Source organism: Salvelinus namaycush, unplaced genomic scaffold (assembly GCF_016432855.1).
Source record: "Salvelinus namaycush isolate Seneca unplaced genomic scaffold, SaNama_1.0 Scaffold11, whole genome shotgun sequence".
In the NCBI taxonomy this organism is placed as follows: Eukaryota; Metazoa; Chordata; class Actinopteri; order Salmoniformes; family Salmonidae; genus Salvelinus; species Salvelinus namaycush.
In genome coordinates this window covers 105697-124211 of record NW_024057786.1, presented here as the reverse complement: position 1 = coordinate 124211, position 18515 = coordinate 105697, and the positions used below count along the sequence as shown (strand labels likewise).

At 43.5% G+C, this 18515-nt stretch overlaps 2 protein-coding genes and 1 long non-coding RNA gene across 3 annotated transcripts in view; 1 reads left to right on the top strand and 2 right to left on the bottom strand.

Annotated features, from left to right (window-relative positions):
- Positions 1-246: 246 nt before the first annotated feature.
- LOC120035715 overlaps positions 247-18515 on the bottom strand; it is a 34090-nt gene continuing 15821 nt past the window's right edge. Inside the window, exons 4-5 of the mRNA XM_038982281.1 lie at positions 909-1190; positions 247-809 (exon numbers count right to left, since the gene is read on the bottom strand). Coding sequence (XP_038838209.1) covers positions 591-809; positions 909-1190 — 501 coding nt within the window. The 3' untranslated portion in view covers positions 247-590. The remainder of the gene's footprint in view (positions 810-908; positions 1191-18515) is intronic.
- On the bottom strand, positions 1188-3210 carry LOC120035733. Its single transcript, XR_005474267.1, has 3 exons — positions 2591-3210; positions 1406-1558; positions 1188-1250 (listed from the first exon to the last, which is right to left on the bottom strand). It is a non-coding gene; the product is annotated as an uncharacterized LOC120035733 (long non-coding RNA).
- Positions 9953-17732, top strand: LOC120035704 (tripartite motif-containing protein 16-like). Its single transcript, XM_038982265.1, has 6 exons — positions 9953-10625; positions 11049-11144; positions 16159-16392; positions 16633-16792; positions 16918-16977; positions 17149-17732. The coding sequence occupies exons 1-6, from the start codon at positions 10029-10031 to the stop codon at positions 17658-17660; spliced, it is 1659 nt and encodes a 552-aa protein (XP_038838193.1). The 5' UTR covers positions 9953-10028; the 3' UTR covers positions 17661-17732.

Genomic DNA, 18515 nt, shown 5'->3' with positions numbered 1-18515 from the left:
TTTTCCAGTTCTTGCTGTGATATGTTACCCCACTCTTCCACCAAGGTACCTGCAAGTTCCCAGACATTTCTGAGGGGAATGGCCCTAGCCCTCACCCTCCGATCCAACAGGTCCCAGACGTGCTCAATGTTAGTGTCTTAACGACCGTTCCACAGGTGCATGTTCATTAATTGTTTATGGTTCATTGAACAAGCATGGGAAACAGTGTTTAAACCCTTTACAATACAGATCTGTGAAGTTATTTTCGATTTTTACAAATTATCTTTGAAAGACAGGGTCCTGAAAAAGAGACGTTTCTTTTTTTTTGCTGAGTCGCTCACTTACTCAAGTGTTTATTTTATTTAGTCAGTTACCTGTATGCATTTGTAATCTGTTACCTTTGTCTTGTTCAAATCATGTGTTTTAATGAAAATGTTCCATTCCCATTGTTATAAACAGGGACAATCGTGACTTTGACTCCACACAACATAACATCCACAGATGTTTCAAATATGTCTTACAACACTGAAAAGACATATCTTGTGTTTCAGATGCTTAAAATACCTATATAATATGTTTCTGGTGATAAATTGTTACGTTTTATAAACAGTTCATACTTTATTAAAACATGTTGTGATGGCTTCCGGTCTACGCAGTTCGTTGACTGTAACATTAGCTAAACGTTTCAGCACCTCTCCCCATTTCTCCTGGTCCTCCTCTCTCTCCTGGAGCTTGGCCTGGTGGGCAGAGTAAACTATGCCCAGGATGAGGCTCTCAAAGTGGGGTGCAGCCAGAGGGATAGCCCCTCTCTGGTCCTCCAGGTCCTTCACCATCTGCTCCATGGAAGAGAGGGTCTTGGGGATGTTGTGGTTGATGAGAGCCAGGAAGGCCCGTCCCTGCCTCATAGATGCCATCTCCAGGTCCTTCACCATCTGCTCCATGGAAGAGAGGGTCTTGGGGATGTTGTGGTTGATGCGAGCCAGGAAGGCCCGTCCCTGCCTCATAGATGCCATCTCCAGGTCCTTCACCATCTGCTCCATGGAAGAGAGGGTCTTGGGGATGTTGTGGTTGATGCGAGCCAGGAAGGCCCGTCCCTGCCTCATAGATGCCATCTCCAGGTCCTTCACCATCTGCTCCATGGAAGAGAGGATCTTGGGGATGTTGTGGTTGATGCGAGCCAGGAAGGTCCGTCCCTGCCTCATAGATGACATCTCCAGGTCCAGCAAGATGATGTTGTTGTCTTTGTCGATCTCTACTCCACCCAACAAGAACTATATGGAGAGGAAAGAAACTAACGATCAGTGAAATGTGGGTAGATAATAACATATGTATAAGAAAGAAGTTTAGGAGTGAGCTGATATGGGTGAGCGGAGGAAAAACAAAGAGTTTGACAACATGTCCATTAAAGTGTAGCCTGGTCCCAGACCTGTTTGTGTTTTCTTGTTGACTTTGATGGTCGTTGTCAGTAAGACATCCCAAACTGATCTGGGACCAGGCTAATAGAAGTGTAACATCAGGTTGGCATCACTGAGGGATTGGCCCTGGGTAGGAAAATCGCCATGTACGGCACCAGACACGTCTGAGAGAGAAAAAATGTTGTTCCTTTTAAATGATTCATTATGAGAAAAAAATGTTGTTCCACTCAGGACCATTGCATATGAACATTTACATATTGATAAAGATTGTCAAACTGAACTTCCACTCAGAACCTGTTGTGGTATTCTATCACATTATATAACATACTAATTATGTAACTGGACTTCCACTCAGAACCTGTTGTGGTATTCTATCACATTATATAACATACTAATTATGTAACTGGACTTCCACTCAGAACCTGTTGTGGTATTCTATCACATTATATAACATACTAATTATGTAACTGGACTTCCACTCAGAACCTGTTGTGGTATTCTATCACATTATATAACATACTAATTATGTAACTGGACTTCCACTCAGAACCTGTTGTGGTATTCTATCACATTATATAACATACTAATTATGTAACTGGACTTCCACTCAGAACCTGTTGTGGTATTCTATCACATGATATAACATACTAATTATGTAACTGGACTTCCACTCAGAACCTGTTGTGGTATTCTATCACATTATATAACATACTAATTATGTAACTGGACTTCCACTCAGAACCTGTTGTGGTATTCTATCACATTATATAACATACTAATTATGTAACTGGACTTCCACTCAGAACCTGTTGTGGTATTCTATCACATTATATAACATACTAATTATGTAACTGGACTTCCACTCAGAACCTGTTGTGGTATTCTATCACATTATATAACATACTAATTATGTAACTGGACTTCCACTCAGAACCTGTAGTGGTATTCTATCACATTATATAACATACTAATTATGTAACTGGACTTCCACTCAGAACCTGTTGTGGTATTCTATCACATTATATAACATACTAATTATGTAACTGGACTTCCACTCAGAACCTGTTGTGGTATTCTATCACATTATATAACATACTAATTATGTAACTGGATATCTACTCCAGGCATTCAAGACACAGAATATTTAAAATATCTAAAGACAATAACACTAACTATAAATGAGTCTGATAACTCACCATCTAGTAGATTCTGAACCCATAGAGTTCCCAGAGTGACCCAGACCAGGAGTCTGATAACTCACCATCTAGTAGATTCTGAACCCATAGAGTTCCCAGATTCCAAGTTGAGATGTTCTCACCATTTCTCTTTTGTGAACTCTGATTAGAGTTCCCAGAGCAGGATTCAGAGTTGAGATTTCACCACCATTTCTCTTTTCTGAACGTATAACTCTGATTGCGCGATGGTTTCACTGCCTCCTGTCTCTCTGATTGGACGATGGTTTCTTTGCCTCCTGTCTCTCTGATTGGACGATGGTTTATTTGCCTCCTGTCTCTCTGATTGGACGATGGTTTCACTGCCTCCTGTCTTTCCTGAGCTTCTACTTCAAGTTCTGTTTTTATACACTAAAAACCCCAGTGTGATAGTCAGTGAGTTAAAGGCTAGAATGCCATACATTCTTCAACCTAGGAAACAGGGCATCAGGGCCAGTTGGCTCATAGGTTTACAGTTACAGTTCCAGTTTACACTACCGTTCTTCATTCCTGGTCCTACTGGGTGTACAGGCTCATTATTCCAGCCAGTACACACCCAACTGTTCAACTACCGTAATCACTAAGCCATTAACTGAATGTGTGTTAGTATTTGAACCAATTCAATAACACAATAGAAACGTCTATATACAGTGTGTGCAAATGAAGTAAGATTAGGGAGGTGAGGCAATAAATAGGCCGTAGTGGCGAAATAATTACAATTTAGCAAATAAACACTGGAGTGGTAGATGTGCAGAAGAGGAATAGGCAAGTAGAGACACTGGAGTGCAAAGGAGAATGAAAAAAAAATACATATAAATAAAATAAATAACAAAATTGGGATGAGGTAGTTGGATGGGCTATTTACAGATGGGCTATGTACAGGTGCAATGATCTGTAAGCTGCTCTGATAGCTGATGCTTCAAGTTAGTGAGGGAGATATGAGTCTCCAGCTTCAGTGATTTAGTGACAGCACCACAGATTCACTGGCAGCATCAGCTGAGCTGGGTCGTCACTAGTTACCACAGCCACAAAGTGATAAACATCGCCTAATTATACAATTTCTCTTCTTAAAACGTGATTTTAAACCTAACCACACTAATAAGCGTATGCCTAACATGCTGGCTATACCGGGATGTTGATTTTGTCAATCCACACCAGACATGATCAGGACATGCAGGCTGAAATATAAAAACAAACTCTTAACCAACTATATTAATTTGGGAACAGGTCAAAACACATGAAACGGTTCATGGATATTTAGCTAGCTAGCTTGCTGTTGCTAGCTCATTTGTCCTATTTAGCTCGCTAGATTGCTGTTGCTAGCTCATTTGTCCTATTTAGCTAGCTAGCTTGCTGTTGCTAGCTCATTTGTCCTATTTAGCTAGCTAGCTTGCTGTTGCTAGCTCATTTGTCCTATTTAGCTCGCTAGATTGCTGTTGCTAGCTCATTTGTCCTATTTAGCTAGCTTGCTTGCTGTTGCTAGCTCATTTGTCCTATTTACATTTACATTTAAGTCATTTAGGACGCTCTTATCCAGAGCGACTTACAAATTGGTGCAATCACCTTATGACATCCAGTGGAACAGCCACTTTACAATAGTGCATCTAAATCTTTTAAGGGGGGGGTCAGAAGGATTACTTTATCCTATCCTAGGTATTCCTTAAAGAGGTGGGGTTTCAGGTGTCTCCGGAAGGTGGTGATTGACTCCGCTGTCCTGGCGTCGTGAGGGAGTTTGTTCCACCATTGGGGGGCCAGAGCAGCGAACAGTTTTGACTGGGCTGAGCGGGAACTGTACTTCCTCAGTGGTAGGGAGGCGAGCAGGCCAGAGGTGGATGAACGCAGTGCCCTTGTTTGGGTGTAGGGCCTGATCAGAGCCTGAAGGTACTGAGGTGCCGTTCCCCTCACAGCTCCGTAGGCAAGCACCATGGTCTTGTAGCGGATGCGAGCTTCAACTGGAAGCCAGTGGAGAGAGCGGAGGAGCGGGGTGACGTGAGAGAACTTGGGAAGGTTGAACACCAGACGGGCTGCGGCGTTCTGGATGAGTTGTAGGGGTTTAATGGCACAGGCAGGGAGCCCAGCCAACAGCGAGTTGCAGTAATCCAGACGGGAGATGACAAGTGCCTGGATTAGGACCTGCGCCGCTTCCTGTGTGAGGCAGGGTCGTACTCTGCGGATGTTGTAGAGCATGAACCTACAGGAACGGGTCACCGCCTTGATGTTAGTTGAGAACGACAGGGTGTTGTCCAGGATCACGCCAAGGTTCTTAGCGCTCTGGGAGGAGGACACAATGGACCGTGTCAACCGTGATGGCGAGATCATGGAACGGGCAGTCCTTCCCCGGGAGGAAGAGCAGCTCCGTCTTGCCGAGGTTCAGCTTGAGGTGGTGATCCGTCATCCGTATTTAGCTAGCTAGCTTGCTGTTGCTAGCTCATTTGTCCTATTTAGCTAGCTAGCTTGCTGTTGCTAGCTCATTTGTCCTATTTAGCTAGCTATCTTGCTGTTGCTAGGTCATTTGTCCTGGGATATAAAAATTGGTTTGTTATTTTACTTGAAAACAAGATCTTTTGTAGAATTTTGACAAATTTTACATTTACATTTACATTTAAGTCATTTAGCAGACGCTCTTATCCAGAGCGACTTACAAGTTGGTGCATTCACCTTATGATGTCCAGTGGAACAACCACTTTACAATAGTGCATCTAAATCTAAGGGGGGGGGGGGGGGGGGGGGTAGAAGGATTACTTTATCCTATCCTAGGTATTCCTTAAAGAGGTGGGGTTTCAGGTGTCTCCGGAAGGTGGTGATTGATTCCGCTGACCTGGCGTCGTGGGGGAGTTTGTTCCACCATTGGGGTGCCAGAGCAGCGAACAGTTTTGACTGGGCTGAGCGGGAACTGTACTTCCTCAGAGGTAGGGAGGCGAGCAGGCCAGAGGTGAAATGTGGGTCGATAATAACATATGTATAAGAAAGAAGTTTAGGAGTGAGCTGATATGGGTGAGCGGAGGAACAATAAAGAGTTTATGACAACATGCCCATTAAAGTGTAGCCTGGTCCCAGACCTGTTTGTGTTTTCTTGCTGACTTTGATGGTCGTTGTCAGTAAGACATCCCAAACTGATCTGGGACCAGCCTAATAGAAGTGTAACCTCAAACATCAGGTTGGCATCACTGAGGGATTGGCCCTGGGTAGGTAGATCGCCATGTACGGCACCAGACACGTCTGAGAGAGAAAAAATGTTGTTCCTTTTAAATGATTCATTATGAGAAAAACAATATTGATCCACTCAGGACCATTGCATATGAACATTTACATATTGATAAAGATTGTCAAACTCAACTTCCACTCAGAACCTGTTGTGGTATTCTATCACATTATATAACATACTAATTATGGAAATGAACTTCCACTCAGAACCTGTTGTGGTATTCTATCACATTATATAACATACTAATTATGTTACTGGATATCTACTCAAGGCATTCAAGACACAGAATATTTAAAATATCTAAAGACAATAACACTAACTATAAATGAGTCTGATAACTCACCATCTAGTAGATTCTGAACCCATAGAGTTCCCAGAGTGACCCAGACGAGGAGTCTGATAACTCACCATCTAGTAGATTCTGAACCCATAGAGTTCCCAGAGTGACCCAGACGAGGAGTCTGATAACTCACCATCTAGTAGATTCTGAACCCATAGAGTTCCCAGAGTGACCCAGACCAGGAGTCTGATAACTCACCATCTAGTAGATTCTGAACCCATAGAGTTCCCAGAGTGACCCAGACCAGGAGTCTGATAACTCACCATCTAGTAGATTCTGAACCCATAGAGTTCCCAGAGTGACCCAGACCAGGAGTCTGATAACTCACCATCTAGTAGATTCTGAACCCATAGAGTTCCCAGAGTGACCCAGACCAGGAGTCTGATAACTCACCATCTAGTAGATTCTGAACCCATAGAGTTCCCAGAGTGACCCAGAGCAGGATTCAGAGTTGAGATTTCACCACCATTTCTCTTTTCTGAACGTATAACTCTGATTGGACGATGGTTTCACTGCTTCCTGTCTTTCCTGAGCTTCTACTTCAAGTTCTGTTTTTATACACTAAAAACCCCAGTGTGATAGTCAGTGAGTTAAAGGCTAGAATACCATACATTCTTCAACCTAGGAAACAGGGCATCGGGGCCAGTGGGCTCATAGGTTTACAGTTACAGTTACAGTTTACACTACCGTTCTTCATTCCTGGTCCTACTGGGTGTACAGGCTCATTATTCCAGCCAGTACACACCCAACTGTTCAACTACCGTAATCACTAAGCCATTAACTGAATGTGTGTTAGTATTTGAACCAAGTCAATAACACAATAGAAAAGTCTATATACAGTGTGTGCAAATGAAGTAAGATTAGGGAGGTGAGGCAATAAATAGACCGTAACAATTTCTCTTCTTAAAACGTGATTTTAAACCTAACCACACTGATAACCGTATGCCTAACATGCTGTCTACACCGGGATGTTGATTTTGTCCATCCACACCAGACATGATCAGGACATGCAGGCTGAAATATCAAAACGAACTCTTAACCAACTATATTAATTTGGGAACAGGTCGAAACACATGAAACGGTTCATGGATATTTAGCTAGCTAGCTTGCTGTTGCTAGCTCATTTGTCCTATTTAGCTAGCTAGATTGCTGTTGCTAGCTCATTTGTCATATTTAGCTAGCTAGCTTGCTGTTGCTAGCTCATGTGTCCTATTTAGCTAGCTAGCTTGCTGTTGCTAGCTCATTTGTCCTATTTAGCTCGCTAGCTTGCTGTTGCTAGCTCATTTGTCCTATTTAGCTCGCTAGCTTGCTGTTGCTAGCTCATTTGTCCTATTTAGCTAGCTAGATTGCTGTTGCTATCTCATTTGTCCTGGGATATAAACAGTTTGTTATTTTACTTGAAAACAAGATCCTTTTTTTCCTGGATCTTTTGTAGAATTTTGACCCATTTTGAGTCACACAAAATCTTGTTCCCTTCTCTGACAATTAACCCACAGATAAACGGGGGAAATTTAGTTTCTAGTAATCTCGTCTTCTTCTTCTGTGGACTTTATGTGTGTCAGTTGGCAACCAACTTTAAGGTGCAATACCACCACCAACTGAACTGGAGTGTGGACCTCAGTTCATCTTCCAATCACCCACATATGCTCCTAATAACCAATGAGGAGATGGGAGAGGCGGGACTTGCAGCGCATCAAAAAAATAGAACCAAGTTCTATTTTAGCGCCTGGCAGATGCGCGCGAGCAGTTTGGATGAAATGATTGAAAAATATCAAAAATCAATCAATCAAATGTATTTATAAAGCCCTTCTTACATCAGCTGATGTCACAAAGTGCTGTATAGAAACCCAGCCTAAAACCCCAAACAGCAAGCAATGCAGGTGTAGAAGCACGGTGGCTGGGAAAAACTCCCTAGAAAGGCCTAAACCTAGGAAGAAACCTAGAGAGGAACCAGGCTATGAGGGGTGGCCAGTCCTCTTCTGGCTGTGCCGGGTGGAGATTATAACAGAACATGGCCAAGATTTTCAAATGTTCATAGATGACCAGCATGGTCAAATAATTAAATTCACAGTGGTTGTAGAGGGTGCAACAGGTCAGCACCTCAGGAGTAAATGTCAGTTGGCTTTCATAGCCGATCATAAAGAGTATCTCTACCGCTCCTGCTGTCTCTAGAGAGTTGAAAACAGCAGGTCTGGGACAGGTAGCACGTCTGGTGAACAGGTCAGGGTTCCATAGCCGCAGGCAGAACAGTTGAAACTGGAGCAGCAGCATGGCCAGGTGGACTGGGGACAGCAAGGAGTCATCATGCCAGGTAGTACTGAGGCATGGATCTAGGGCTCAGGTCCTCCGAGAGAGAGAGAGAGAGAGAGAGAGAGAGAGAGAGAGAGAGAGAGAGCATACTTGAATTCACACAGGACACCGGATAAGACAGGGGAAATACTCCAGATATAACAGACTGACCCTAGCCCCCCCGACACATAAACTACTGCAGCATAAATACTAGAGACTGAGACAGGAGGGGTCAGGAGACACTGTGACCCCATCCGATGATACCCCCAGACAGGACCAAACAGGAAGGATATAACCCCACCCACTTTGCCAAAGCACAGCCCCCACACCACTAGAGGGATATCTTCAACCACCAACTTATCACCCTGAGACAAGGCAGAGTATAGCCCACAAAGATCTCCCCCACGGCACAACCCAAGGGGGGGCATCAACCCGGACAGGAAGATCACATCAGTGACTCCGCCCCTGTAATAGGGTTAGAGGCAGAGAATCCCAGTGGAGAGAGGGGAACAGGCCAGGCAGAGACAGCAAGGGCGGTTCGTTGCTCCAGTGCCTTTCCGTTCACGAAGCTCAGAGACATGTCATCACATACAGTATAGAACACCATCTAGAAGACATATCATTACATACAGTATAGAACACCATCTAGAAGACAAAGACATATCATTACATACAGTATAGAACACCATCTAGAAGACAGAGACATATCATCACATACAGTATAGAACACCATCTAGAAGACAGAGACATATCATTACATACAGTATAGAACACAATCTAGAAGACATATCATTACATACAGTATAGAACACCATCTAGAAGACATATCATTACATACAGTATAGAACACCATCTAGAAGACAGAGACATATCATTACATACAGTATATCCTAGATGACATGTATAAATCCTTACTTTATATTTGCTGTACCACTTTCCATGACAGTAGCCTTATTACTGGTTAGGGTTACTGCTGCTGGTACAGTGGAAGAATGAGGCATCACAGTACCTGTTACACCACTGTACTAACAGGACCAATTACACACCAATAAACCCACTGTAATGTAAAGAGTTACATCATTCTCAATGATCAGTCTATACATCCAGTATTCATTTCACCTACAGTACATTGTATCCATTTCAAGTCCCCCTCCCCCCATTGTAGCTAATTATCTAGAACACATTGTACAGTTTTACAACCACGTATGAGTTATTATGGACGCTTATAGTTAGTATCACAGCATATCAGTTTAAGACATTACAACATTCATTAAAAGCATTATAGATATGTACTTCATAGAAACTGTTACCCTTTATATATTCTAACCACTCTATTTCATTTATTCCATATTAAGGGTCCTAACCTGGGAACTAAAATATTTGTCTCCTTCTCAACTTTGCCTGCAGTTTTCTCTCTCTCCCTCCCTTCCTCTAACCCCTCCCTCTCTCGCTCACTCCTTCCCTCCCTCTAACCCCAGCCCTCTGGCAGAATCAGGAAGTCCCTCCCCTTCACGAACTCTCTTCTGTGGAAACGAAACTGATCTGATTCTCTCTGTCGTCTGTCTGTGTGAGAGTGAACAACCGTCAAAATGGCTCAGCAGGGAGTTCTGCTGGACCAGGACCAGTTCTGTTGTTCTGTCTGTCTGGATCTACTGAAGGAGCCGGTCACTACTGTCTGTGGACACAGTTACTGTAGGAGCTGTATTGAGGGCTGCTGGGATCAGGATGTTCTGAAAGGGGTCTATAGCTGTCCTCAGTGCAGAGAGACCTTCACTCCAAGGCCTAATCTGAGGAAAAATAACATGTTGGCTGAGCTGGTGGAGAAACTGAGGAAGACAGGACTCCAGGCTGCTCCCCCTCCTGCTCTGTGCTATGCTGGACCTGGAGATGTGGCGTGTGATTTCTGCACTGGGACCAGAAAGCAGAAAGCCCTCATGTCCTGTCTGGCGTGTCTGGCCTCTTACTGTGAGACTCACCTCCAACCTCACTATGAATCTCCTGCTTTCAAGAAGCACAAGCTGGTCAAAGCCACCGCACAACTACAGGAGAAGATCTGCTCTCATCATGACAAACTGCTGGAGGTTTACTGTCGTACCGATCAGCAGTGTATCTGTTATCTGTGTACAATGGATGAACATAAAGGCCATGATACAGTGTCAGCTGCAGCAGAGAGGACTGAGAAACAGGTAAGACCAGAACAACTTGTTGGTGACTGTCTGATAAACAAAGAATTAAAGATACAGTAGGAACTAAATCTGTTTGAATATGAGAGAATTCAAATGAAATGGATCCACAAATATGAACACAAACCTTGAGTATATAGATATGTTAACCCAGATTCTCCAAATGTATCACCATTTTCTAAAGTCAAACACTATTATCATTCTGAATGGCCTTTAATGAGTCCAAAGTTCAGTCTCAACCCCTTGATACATGTAGGCCTACCATAAAAACTATAATCATTCACATAGCAACATAATATCATATTGTAAAGGGACTTCCTCAAGATTGTAGACCTTCCTCTCTATGGGTCCTATGTCACATTACTATACTATTGATCTACTGGACTAATAAAGCTTGATAGCTCATTGAAGAGTGATTCTCCACAGAGGCAGCTGGGGATGAGTCAGCAGAAGGTCCAGCAGAGATTCCAGGAGAGAGAGAAGGAGCTGAAGGAGCTCCAACAGGCTGTGGAGTCTTTCAAGGTGAGTATTGTTGACCAGAGGAGACACACCATTTCACTTCTCTCCTCCAATCAGAGAGAGGGAGAGAGGTCCTTATCCAATCCCACTGACCCCACTGTTGTGAACAGGCTGTCTGGACCCCGTTCAGAGAATAGACTGTTTAATGTAACTGACGGGATATGAACCCAGGTCTACCGTGGGAGAAACCAACATGTTGACCGTTACACCAAGAGGACATTCCCTATTGGACCGACACTGATTTAGAAGTAGCAGGCGGGGCTACCTCATCACATAACCATGAGTAACCATGACTGACTCGTGTCCCCTATACATTAACATGGAGCTCTCTCTCAATTCAATTCAATTCAAAGGTATTTATTGGCATGGGAAACATATCTTTACTATGCCAAAGCAAGTGAAATAGATAATAAACAATCATGAATGAACAGAAAACATTACACATTTATTTTCAAAAGAATAGAGACATATCAAATGTTAGAATTCAAGTGCAAACAGAGTGAGTCGTGCGCCAGACTGAGTTCTGGAGGTGAAATGGAAATGAATGAGGGAGAGTTAAGTGAGGTAGAAGGTGTGGTGAAGAGTTCAGAACCAGAGAAGTATTTGGTCATACGAGATTTGACTTCAGAAGAGTTACAGGGTGTGTTGAGTGGTGGTGTCCCGTCCTCCCAGGTCGTTGGCATGGTGCAGGAGCAGATAGGGTCAAAGTAGTGGAATGGGGTAGTGGGTTTTTAATGAGTGTAGGGTTAGTTGTCATGGTGCAGGAGCAGATAGGGTCAAAGTAGTGGAATGGGGTAGTGGGTTGGAAGGGTGTTTTTAAATTAAATGTTATTTTCCCATTTTGTGTCACAAAGTAAAATAGATTTATATTATAGTCCAGTTGGGGGCGGTAATGCAACATATTGGATGCCAACCACCGTTAAACTCCAAAGAAGAAGAAACATTATATTATGTCTATGTACAGTGTTGTAACGATGTCTCTCTCTCTCTCATTCCATCACTTTTGTGGTAGTTGGTTGTGTGGGTCTCTGGTTATGAATGGGGTGCTGACAGACAATCGTTGATGGATATTTATAGAGCTCTGATCAGGACAACAATTGATTACAAGTGTATAGTTTATGGAACAGCAGCAAAGACTTGTCTTCAGAAGCTGGACAGAATCCAGTATATAGCTTTAAGGATATATATTGGTGCATTTAAATCAACATCTGTATGTGTCTTACTAGTGGAGGCAGGTGAGATGCCTTTGGATATACGGCGTAATAAATTGTCATTAGCTTATTGGGTTGAAAGGCTGTGAGGTTGAGCATCCCACTGCTACTGTTCTAGATGACTGTTGGGAATATACTAGGAGACAAGGCAGTGGTTTTGGTTGGACAGTTGTAGGTATCAATGTCATTATGGAGAAATTAGAGAATGGGTGTAGTAGTGAGATTCTGCTGGGTTCCAGCACATTCAGGTCTGGAAGGGATTGAAATTGTAGACCAGTTAGCTAAAAGAGCTTTAAAACAAGATATAATATATATTAATGTTCCACTGGGTAGAGGTGAGGCCAAATGTAAGATCAGAGACATTTTGATAGATGTGTGGCAGAAGAGATGGGACTCTGAGCACAAGGGACATTTATATGTCCTCTAAAGGTCGGTGGACCAAGGATCAAAGGTCAGAATAGGAAGGAAGAGGTGGTGTTTACTCGATTGTGTTTAGGACATTGTACATTGAACTGGTCCTTACATCTGGTTGGCAGCATGTGAATGGTTTGTGTCTGGAGGGTATGGTCAATGAAACGGTGGAGCATGTGTTGTTATATTGTTGTAAGGATGTTGAAGAGAGGGAAAGATTGAAGTGTAGGGTCATTGAGGTTGGACGGGGTTGGGGGGGTTTGGAAGGGATTTGGGGGATGGGGGAGGGTCTATTAGAAGTTGGTTTAGAGTGGTGTAAACCGTGATTGGACACTCCAGCACAGTAGGTTCTGTATACCACCCTGCATTCCACTGCTGGCTTCTGAAGCTAAGCAGGGTTGGTCCTGGTCAGTCCCTGGATGGGAGACCAGATGCTGCTGGAAGTGGTGTTGGAGGGCCAGTAGGAGGCACTCTTTTTTCTGGTCTAATAAAATATCCCAATGCCCCAGGGCAGTGATTGGGGACACTGCCCTGTGTAGGGTGCTGTCTTTTGGATGGGACGTTAAGCAGGTGTCCTGACTCTCTGAGGTCATTAAAGATCCCATGGCACTCATTGTAAGAGTGTAGGGGTGTTAACCCTGGTGTCCTGGCTAAATTCCCAAACCCCTCATACCATCATGGTCACCTAATCATCCCCAGTTTACAATTGGCTCATTCATCCCCCTCCTCTCCCCTGCAACTATTCCCCAGGTTGTTGCTGTAAATGAGAATCTCAGTCAATTTACCTGGTAAAATAAGGGTTCAATTAATTAAAAATAAATATATATATATAATAAAATAAAAAAGTGGTGTCATGCCCCTTTAACGTTGGTTTGTGGACCGCCATTATATCATAGAAGAAGAAGTTGGTATGTGAGGGTTTTGTGGTTCCTGAGGAGGGCTACTATTCTTTTTTATTTTGGTTTTCAAGTATTTTCAGAATTTATTAAAGCCAAAGCCAAAGCTACCCTAAACAATTCAATATATCAGTCAATATATTTCTCTGTGATTTGTTGTTTTCCCGTCAACCGTTCCATCGCATCTTAACCGTGTTACCAGGCGGGCACTAGGACCCGGGGGAGGCTGCTGCTGCAGAGGCTGCTGCACCGGTAGTGACGTCAGTCCTACTTGTAGCTCATTGTGGTCAACGTCAGCTGTGGCTCGAGACTGCTAGCTAACGGTTAACGGAGAGGAAAAGACTCTGACAGGACACATTCATGTAGATAGGCTATGATGGCAATTTGTGGTAAGTTACAATAGAGAGAGAGACTTTTCACTACTATAGACTTTGGTCATAATCAAAGCTTTGTTAACCAATACGTTTTTATGTGATGCTGCCGGTAAGTTACAGTGTAACAGACGTTGTGAGCTAGCTAACGGTAACGTTAACGGTGTCTTTTAAATTCAACATAAGTTATGTGGCGATGATATCTAGTTAACGTTGTATTTAATGTAGTTTTACTATCTGTACCAGGCTATAAATGACACAAATGATATCTAGTTAACGTTGTATTTAATGTAGTTTTACTATCTGTGCCAGGCTATAAATGACACACATGATATCTAGTTAACGTTGTATTTAATGTAGTTTTACTATCTGTGCCAGGCTATAAATGAGACAGATGATGTAACATCAGACACATATCTTTTCATCCTCAGTTGTTTTCATTCAGTAGTCGTTGTAAAACAGTTATCAGTAGGTCATGTGTAGAAAAGGTGACAGTGTTGATCACAGCTTTCTGCTTTCCATGTAGAGGTTTTGGCAAAAAACATTACATTTGATTATTTTGTCAGTAATGGCTGCAAAAAAATGGAAAAAAGCTTTGTTTATCTTTGTCAAACATGAGATGACACAAACACACAGAGACAGTGTTGTGGCATGGCAAAGCTACCAGGCAACTATCAATCATGGGATCCTTGGTCAGATTTGAACATCTGCCCATGCTAGTGATATTGCAGAGAGAAGGGAGTATCTGAGGAGAATTGTTGTGGTCACATCAATGTTAGGAAGACAGGGACTCTGTTTCCGTGACAATGATGAATCTAGTGGAAGCACAAATAGAGGGAACTTTCTAGAATGTATGGAGCTTTTGAAGGAGTTTGACCCTTTCTGGCAAAGGTACAAGACTCCATCAAATGCCACGTATCTCCAGAATTTAGTAGCAAATAGGAGGTTCACTTTGATGCGTCCACCACAAAATAAGCATCAAAAGAGAGAAGCAGTTCTGTAATATAGGATGTAATATTTGTTTGGGATCTTACTTTTTTTAATCAGATTTTATTCCTAATTAATTTTTTAGTTTTTGAAAATGTAATTTAGCTCATTAGTTGTGTTTAGTTTTGCCCCATTGTGGATGATACTGTTTAAGATGGTCCATGTGTCTGAAAAGGTTGGGCAGCGTCCTCTGATGTCATCGATCACTAGACCAGAAATAGTCAGAAGTTGCAGTTATTTCCTACTTCCTGGTAATGCAGACATAAACACACTTGGGACCATCGAGGATGTTTACTTTCTACACCAGTTGTTATTTTCCAGTTCCGTCCTAAGAACAGGTTTTAGTGGTCAAATAAAAAGGGAGACATTTTTTGGTGCCATTTAGGGGAAATGGAATTCTAAGGATCATTCCAGTCAGAAGAGGATCTGTGAAGGTTCGTTTCAATTCATTTGCTATGGCCTCGCTAGTGTTCCAGCTCAGACAACGTTCTTTGGCCGTTTGGACTCGTTCTATTGTCCAGCCTACTAGGACTCAGGGGGCAGAGGCTGGGTCTAGCTCTGCTACGGGGCAGGCTACTGGAGGGGGTACCAGGAGGGAGGAGAGTAGAGCAGGACCAAGAGGTGTTCTGTACCTGTCTGTCCAGGAGGGAGGAGAGTAGAGCAGGACCAAGAGGTGTTCTGTACCAGTCTGTTCAGGAGGGAGGAGAGTAGAGCAGGACCAAGAGGTGTTCTGTACCTGTCTGTCCAGGAGGGAGGAGAGTAGAGCAGGACCAAGAGGTGTTCTGTACCTGTCTGTCCAGGAGGGAGGAGAGTAGAGCAGGACCAAGAGGTGTTCTGTACCTGTCTGTCCAGGAGGGAGGAGAGTAGAGCAGGACCAATAGGTGTTCTGTACCTGCCTGTCCAGGAGGGGGGACAAGGTCTGGTGGACCTGGAGATCAGGGTAGCAGCGTTCTGACTCAATGAGGGGCAGAGGGGATACTGAACCTACTGTCTGTCTCTCTGTCTGACTGTCTGTCTGTCTCTCTCCCTGTCTATCTCTGTCTCTCTCTCTGTCTCTCTCTCTCTCTGTCTCTCTGTCTCTCTCTGTCTCTCTCTCTCTCTGTCTCTCTCTCTCTCTGTCTCTCTCTCTCTCTCTCAACAGCGCTCTGCACAGGCAGCAGTGGAGGACAGTGATCAGATCTTTACTGAGCTGATCCGCTCCATTGAGAGAAGGAGCTCTGAGGTGAAGGAGCTGATCAGAGCCCAAGAGAAGGCTCAAGTGAGTCAAGCTGAAGGACTCCTGGAGCAACTGAAGCAGGAGATAGCTGAGCTGAGGAAGAGAAGCACTGAGCTGGAGCAGCTCTCACACACAGAGGATCACATCCATTTCCTCCAGGTAAGTAAACTGTCTTGTTACATGTGATATGACATTAACTTCATGTGAAACTATTCATCTACATCATTATGTTGTCCTGTCTCTCTCTCTGTCCCTGTCTCTGTCCGTCCCTCTCTCTCTGTCCGTCCCTCTCTCTCTCTGTCCGTCCCTCTCTCGCTCTGTCCGTCCCTCTCTCTCTCTCTCTTTCTCTCTCTGTCCCTCTCTCTCTCTCTCTCTCTCTCCCTCTCTCTCTGTCTCCAGAGTTATCAGTCTCTCTCCAGTATCAGTGTATCTTCAGACTTACCCAGCATCGTTGTCCGTCCTCTTCAGTACTTTGGAGATGTGAGTAAGACTGTGTCTGAACTGAGAGAGAAACTAGAAGACTTCCTTAAAGGAGAATGGACCAAGATCTCCACTACAGGTGTGTTGAAAACAGTAAGAACATCAACTTTAGACCATTGAAAGTTCCCTACTAGTCATATACATGTGGAATATGGTCTGATGATAACATTCCCTCTCTCTGTCAATGTGTTTGTGTGTCTGTAGTGAATATAGTGGATGTTGTACTGCCTCCAGAGCCCAAGACCAGAGAACAGTTGTTACAATGTGAGTCTCTATTGTGAAGTAACTAACAGTCTCTTTTTACTGACACTCCTAACAATCCCTCTAGAAATATATAGCAATAGTAGATCTAATCAAAGACAGGGTAGATACAGTATCTGACTTAACTTATTGTTCTGACTCCCCTCATTGGTCTCTGCTCTGCTCTTCTCCCAGATTCCTGTCAGCTCACACTGGACCCAAACACAGCACACACAGACCTCTCTCTGTCTGAAGGGAACAGAAAGGTGACCTATACAGGCCAAGACCAACCATATCCTGACCATCCAGACAGATTCACCAACACATTACAGGTTCTGTGTAGAGAGGGTCTGTCTGGACGCTGTTACTGGGAGGTGGAGTGGACTGGTCATGTTTATACAGCAGTCTCATATAAAGACATCAGCAGAACAGAGAGAGGTGGTGGATTTGGACACAATAACAAGTCCTGGAGTTTACAGTGCTATAGTGATGGTTATTGTTTCAGACACAATAATGTTGAGACTAAAGTATCAGGCCCTCAGTCCTCCAGAGTAGGAGTGTACCTGGATCACAAGGCAGGTACTCTGTCCTTCTACAGTGTCTCTGACACAATGACCCTCCTCCACAGAGTCCAGACCACATTCACTCAGCCCCTCTATCCTGGGTTTTGGCTATATAATAGTACTGCTGAGCTGGTTAAACTGTAGTAGGGTCCACATAGATACTAGTCATGCTGGTGTAGTCTATAGCTGAGCTGGTTAAACTGTAGTAGGGTCCACATAGATACTAGTCATGCTGGTGTAGTCTATAGCTGAGCTGGTTAAACTGTAGTAGGGTCCACATAGATACTAGTCATGCTGGTGTAGTCTATAGCTGAGCTGGTTAAACTGTAGTAGGGTCCACATAGATACTAGTCATGCTGGTGTAGTCTATAGCTGAGCTGGTTAAACTGTAGTAGGGTCCACATAGATACTAGTCATGCTGGTGTAGTCTATAGCTGAGCTGGTTAAACTGTAGTAGGGTCCACATAGATACTAGTCATGCTGGTGTAGTCTATGGTTGAGCTGGTTAAACTGTAGTAGGTTCCACATAGATACTAGTCATGCTGGTGTAGTCTATAGCTGAGCTGGTTAAACTGTAGTAGGGTCCACATAGATACTAGTCATGCTGGTGTAGTCTATAGCTGAGCTGGTTAAACTGTAGTAGGGTCCACATAGATACTAGTCATGCTGGTGTAGTCTATAGCTGAGCTGGTTAAACTGTAGTAGGGTCCACATAGATACTAGTCATGCTGGTGTAGTCTATAGCTGAGCTGGTTAAACTGTAGTAGGGTCCACATAGATACTAGTCATGCTGGTGTAGTCTATAGCTGAGCTGGTTAAACTGTAGTAGGGTCCACATAGATACTAGTCATGCTTGTGTTGTCTATAGCTGAGCTGGTTAAACTGTAGTAGGGTCCACATAGATACTAGTCATGCTGGTGTAGTCTATAGCTGAGCTGGTTAAACTGTAGTAGGTTCCACATAGATACTAATCATGCTGGTGTAGTCTATAGCTGAGCT

What these genes read in the sequence shown, in the direction of transcription:
- LOC120035704 (XM_038982265.1), top strand. Translation starts at nt 10,029, where the DNA reads ATGGCTCAGCAGGGAGTTCTGCTGGACCAGGACCAGTTCTGTTGTTCT. An exon ending in ATCACATCCATTTCCTCCAG is followed by an intron (nt 16,393 to 16,632) that starts GTAAGTAAACTG and finishes CTCTGTCTCCAG; the next exon opens with AGTTATCAGTCTCTCTCCAG. An exon ending in GACCAAGATCTCCACTACAG is followed by an intron (nt 16,793 to 16,917) that starts GTGTGTTGAAAA and finishes GTGTGTCTGTAG; the next exon opens with TGAATATAGTGGATGTTGTA.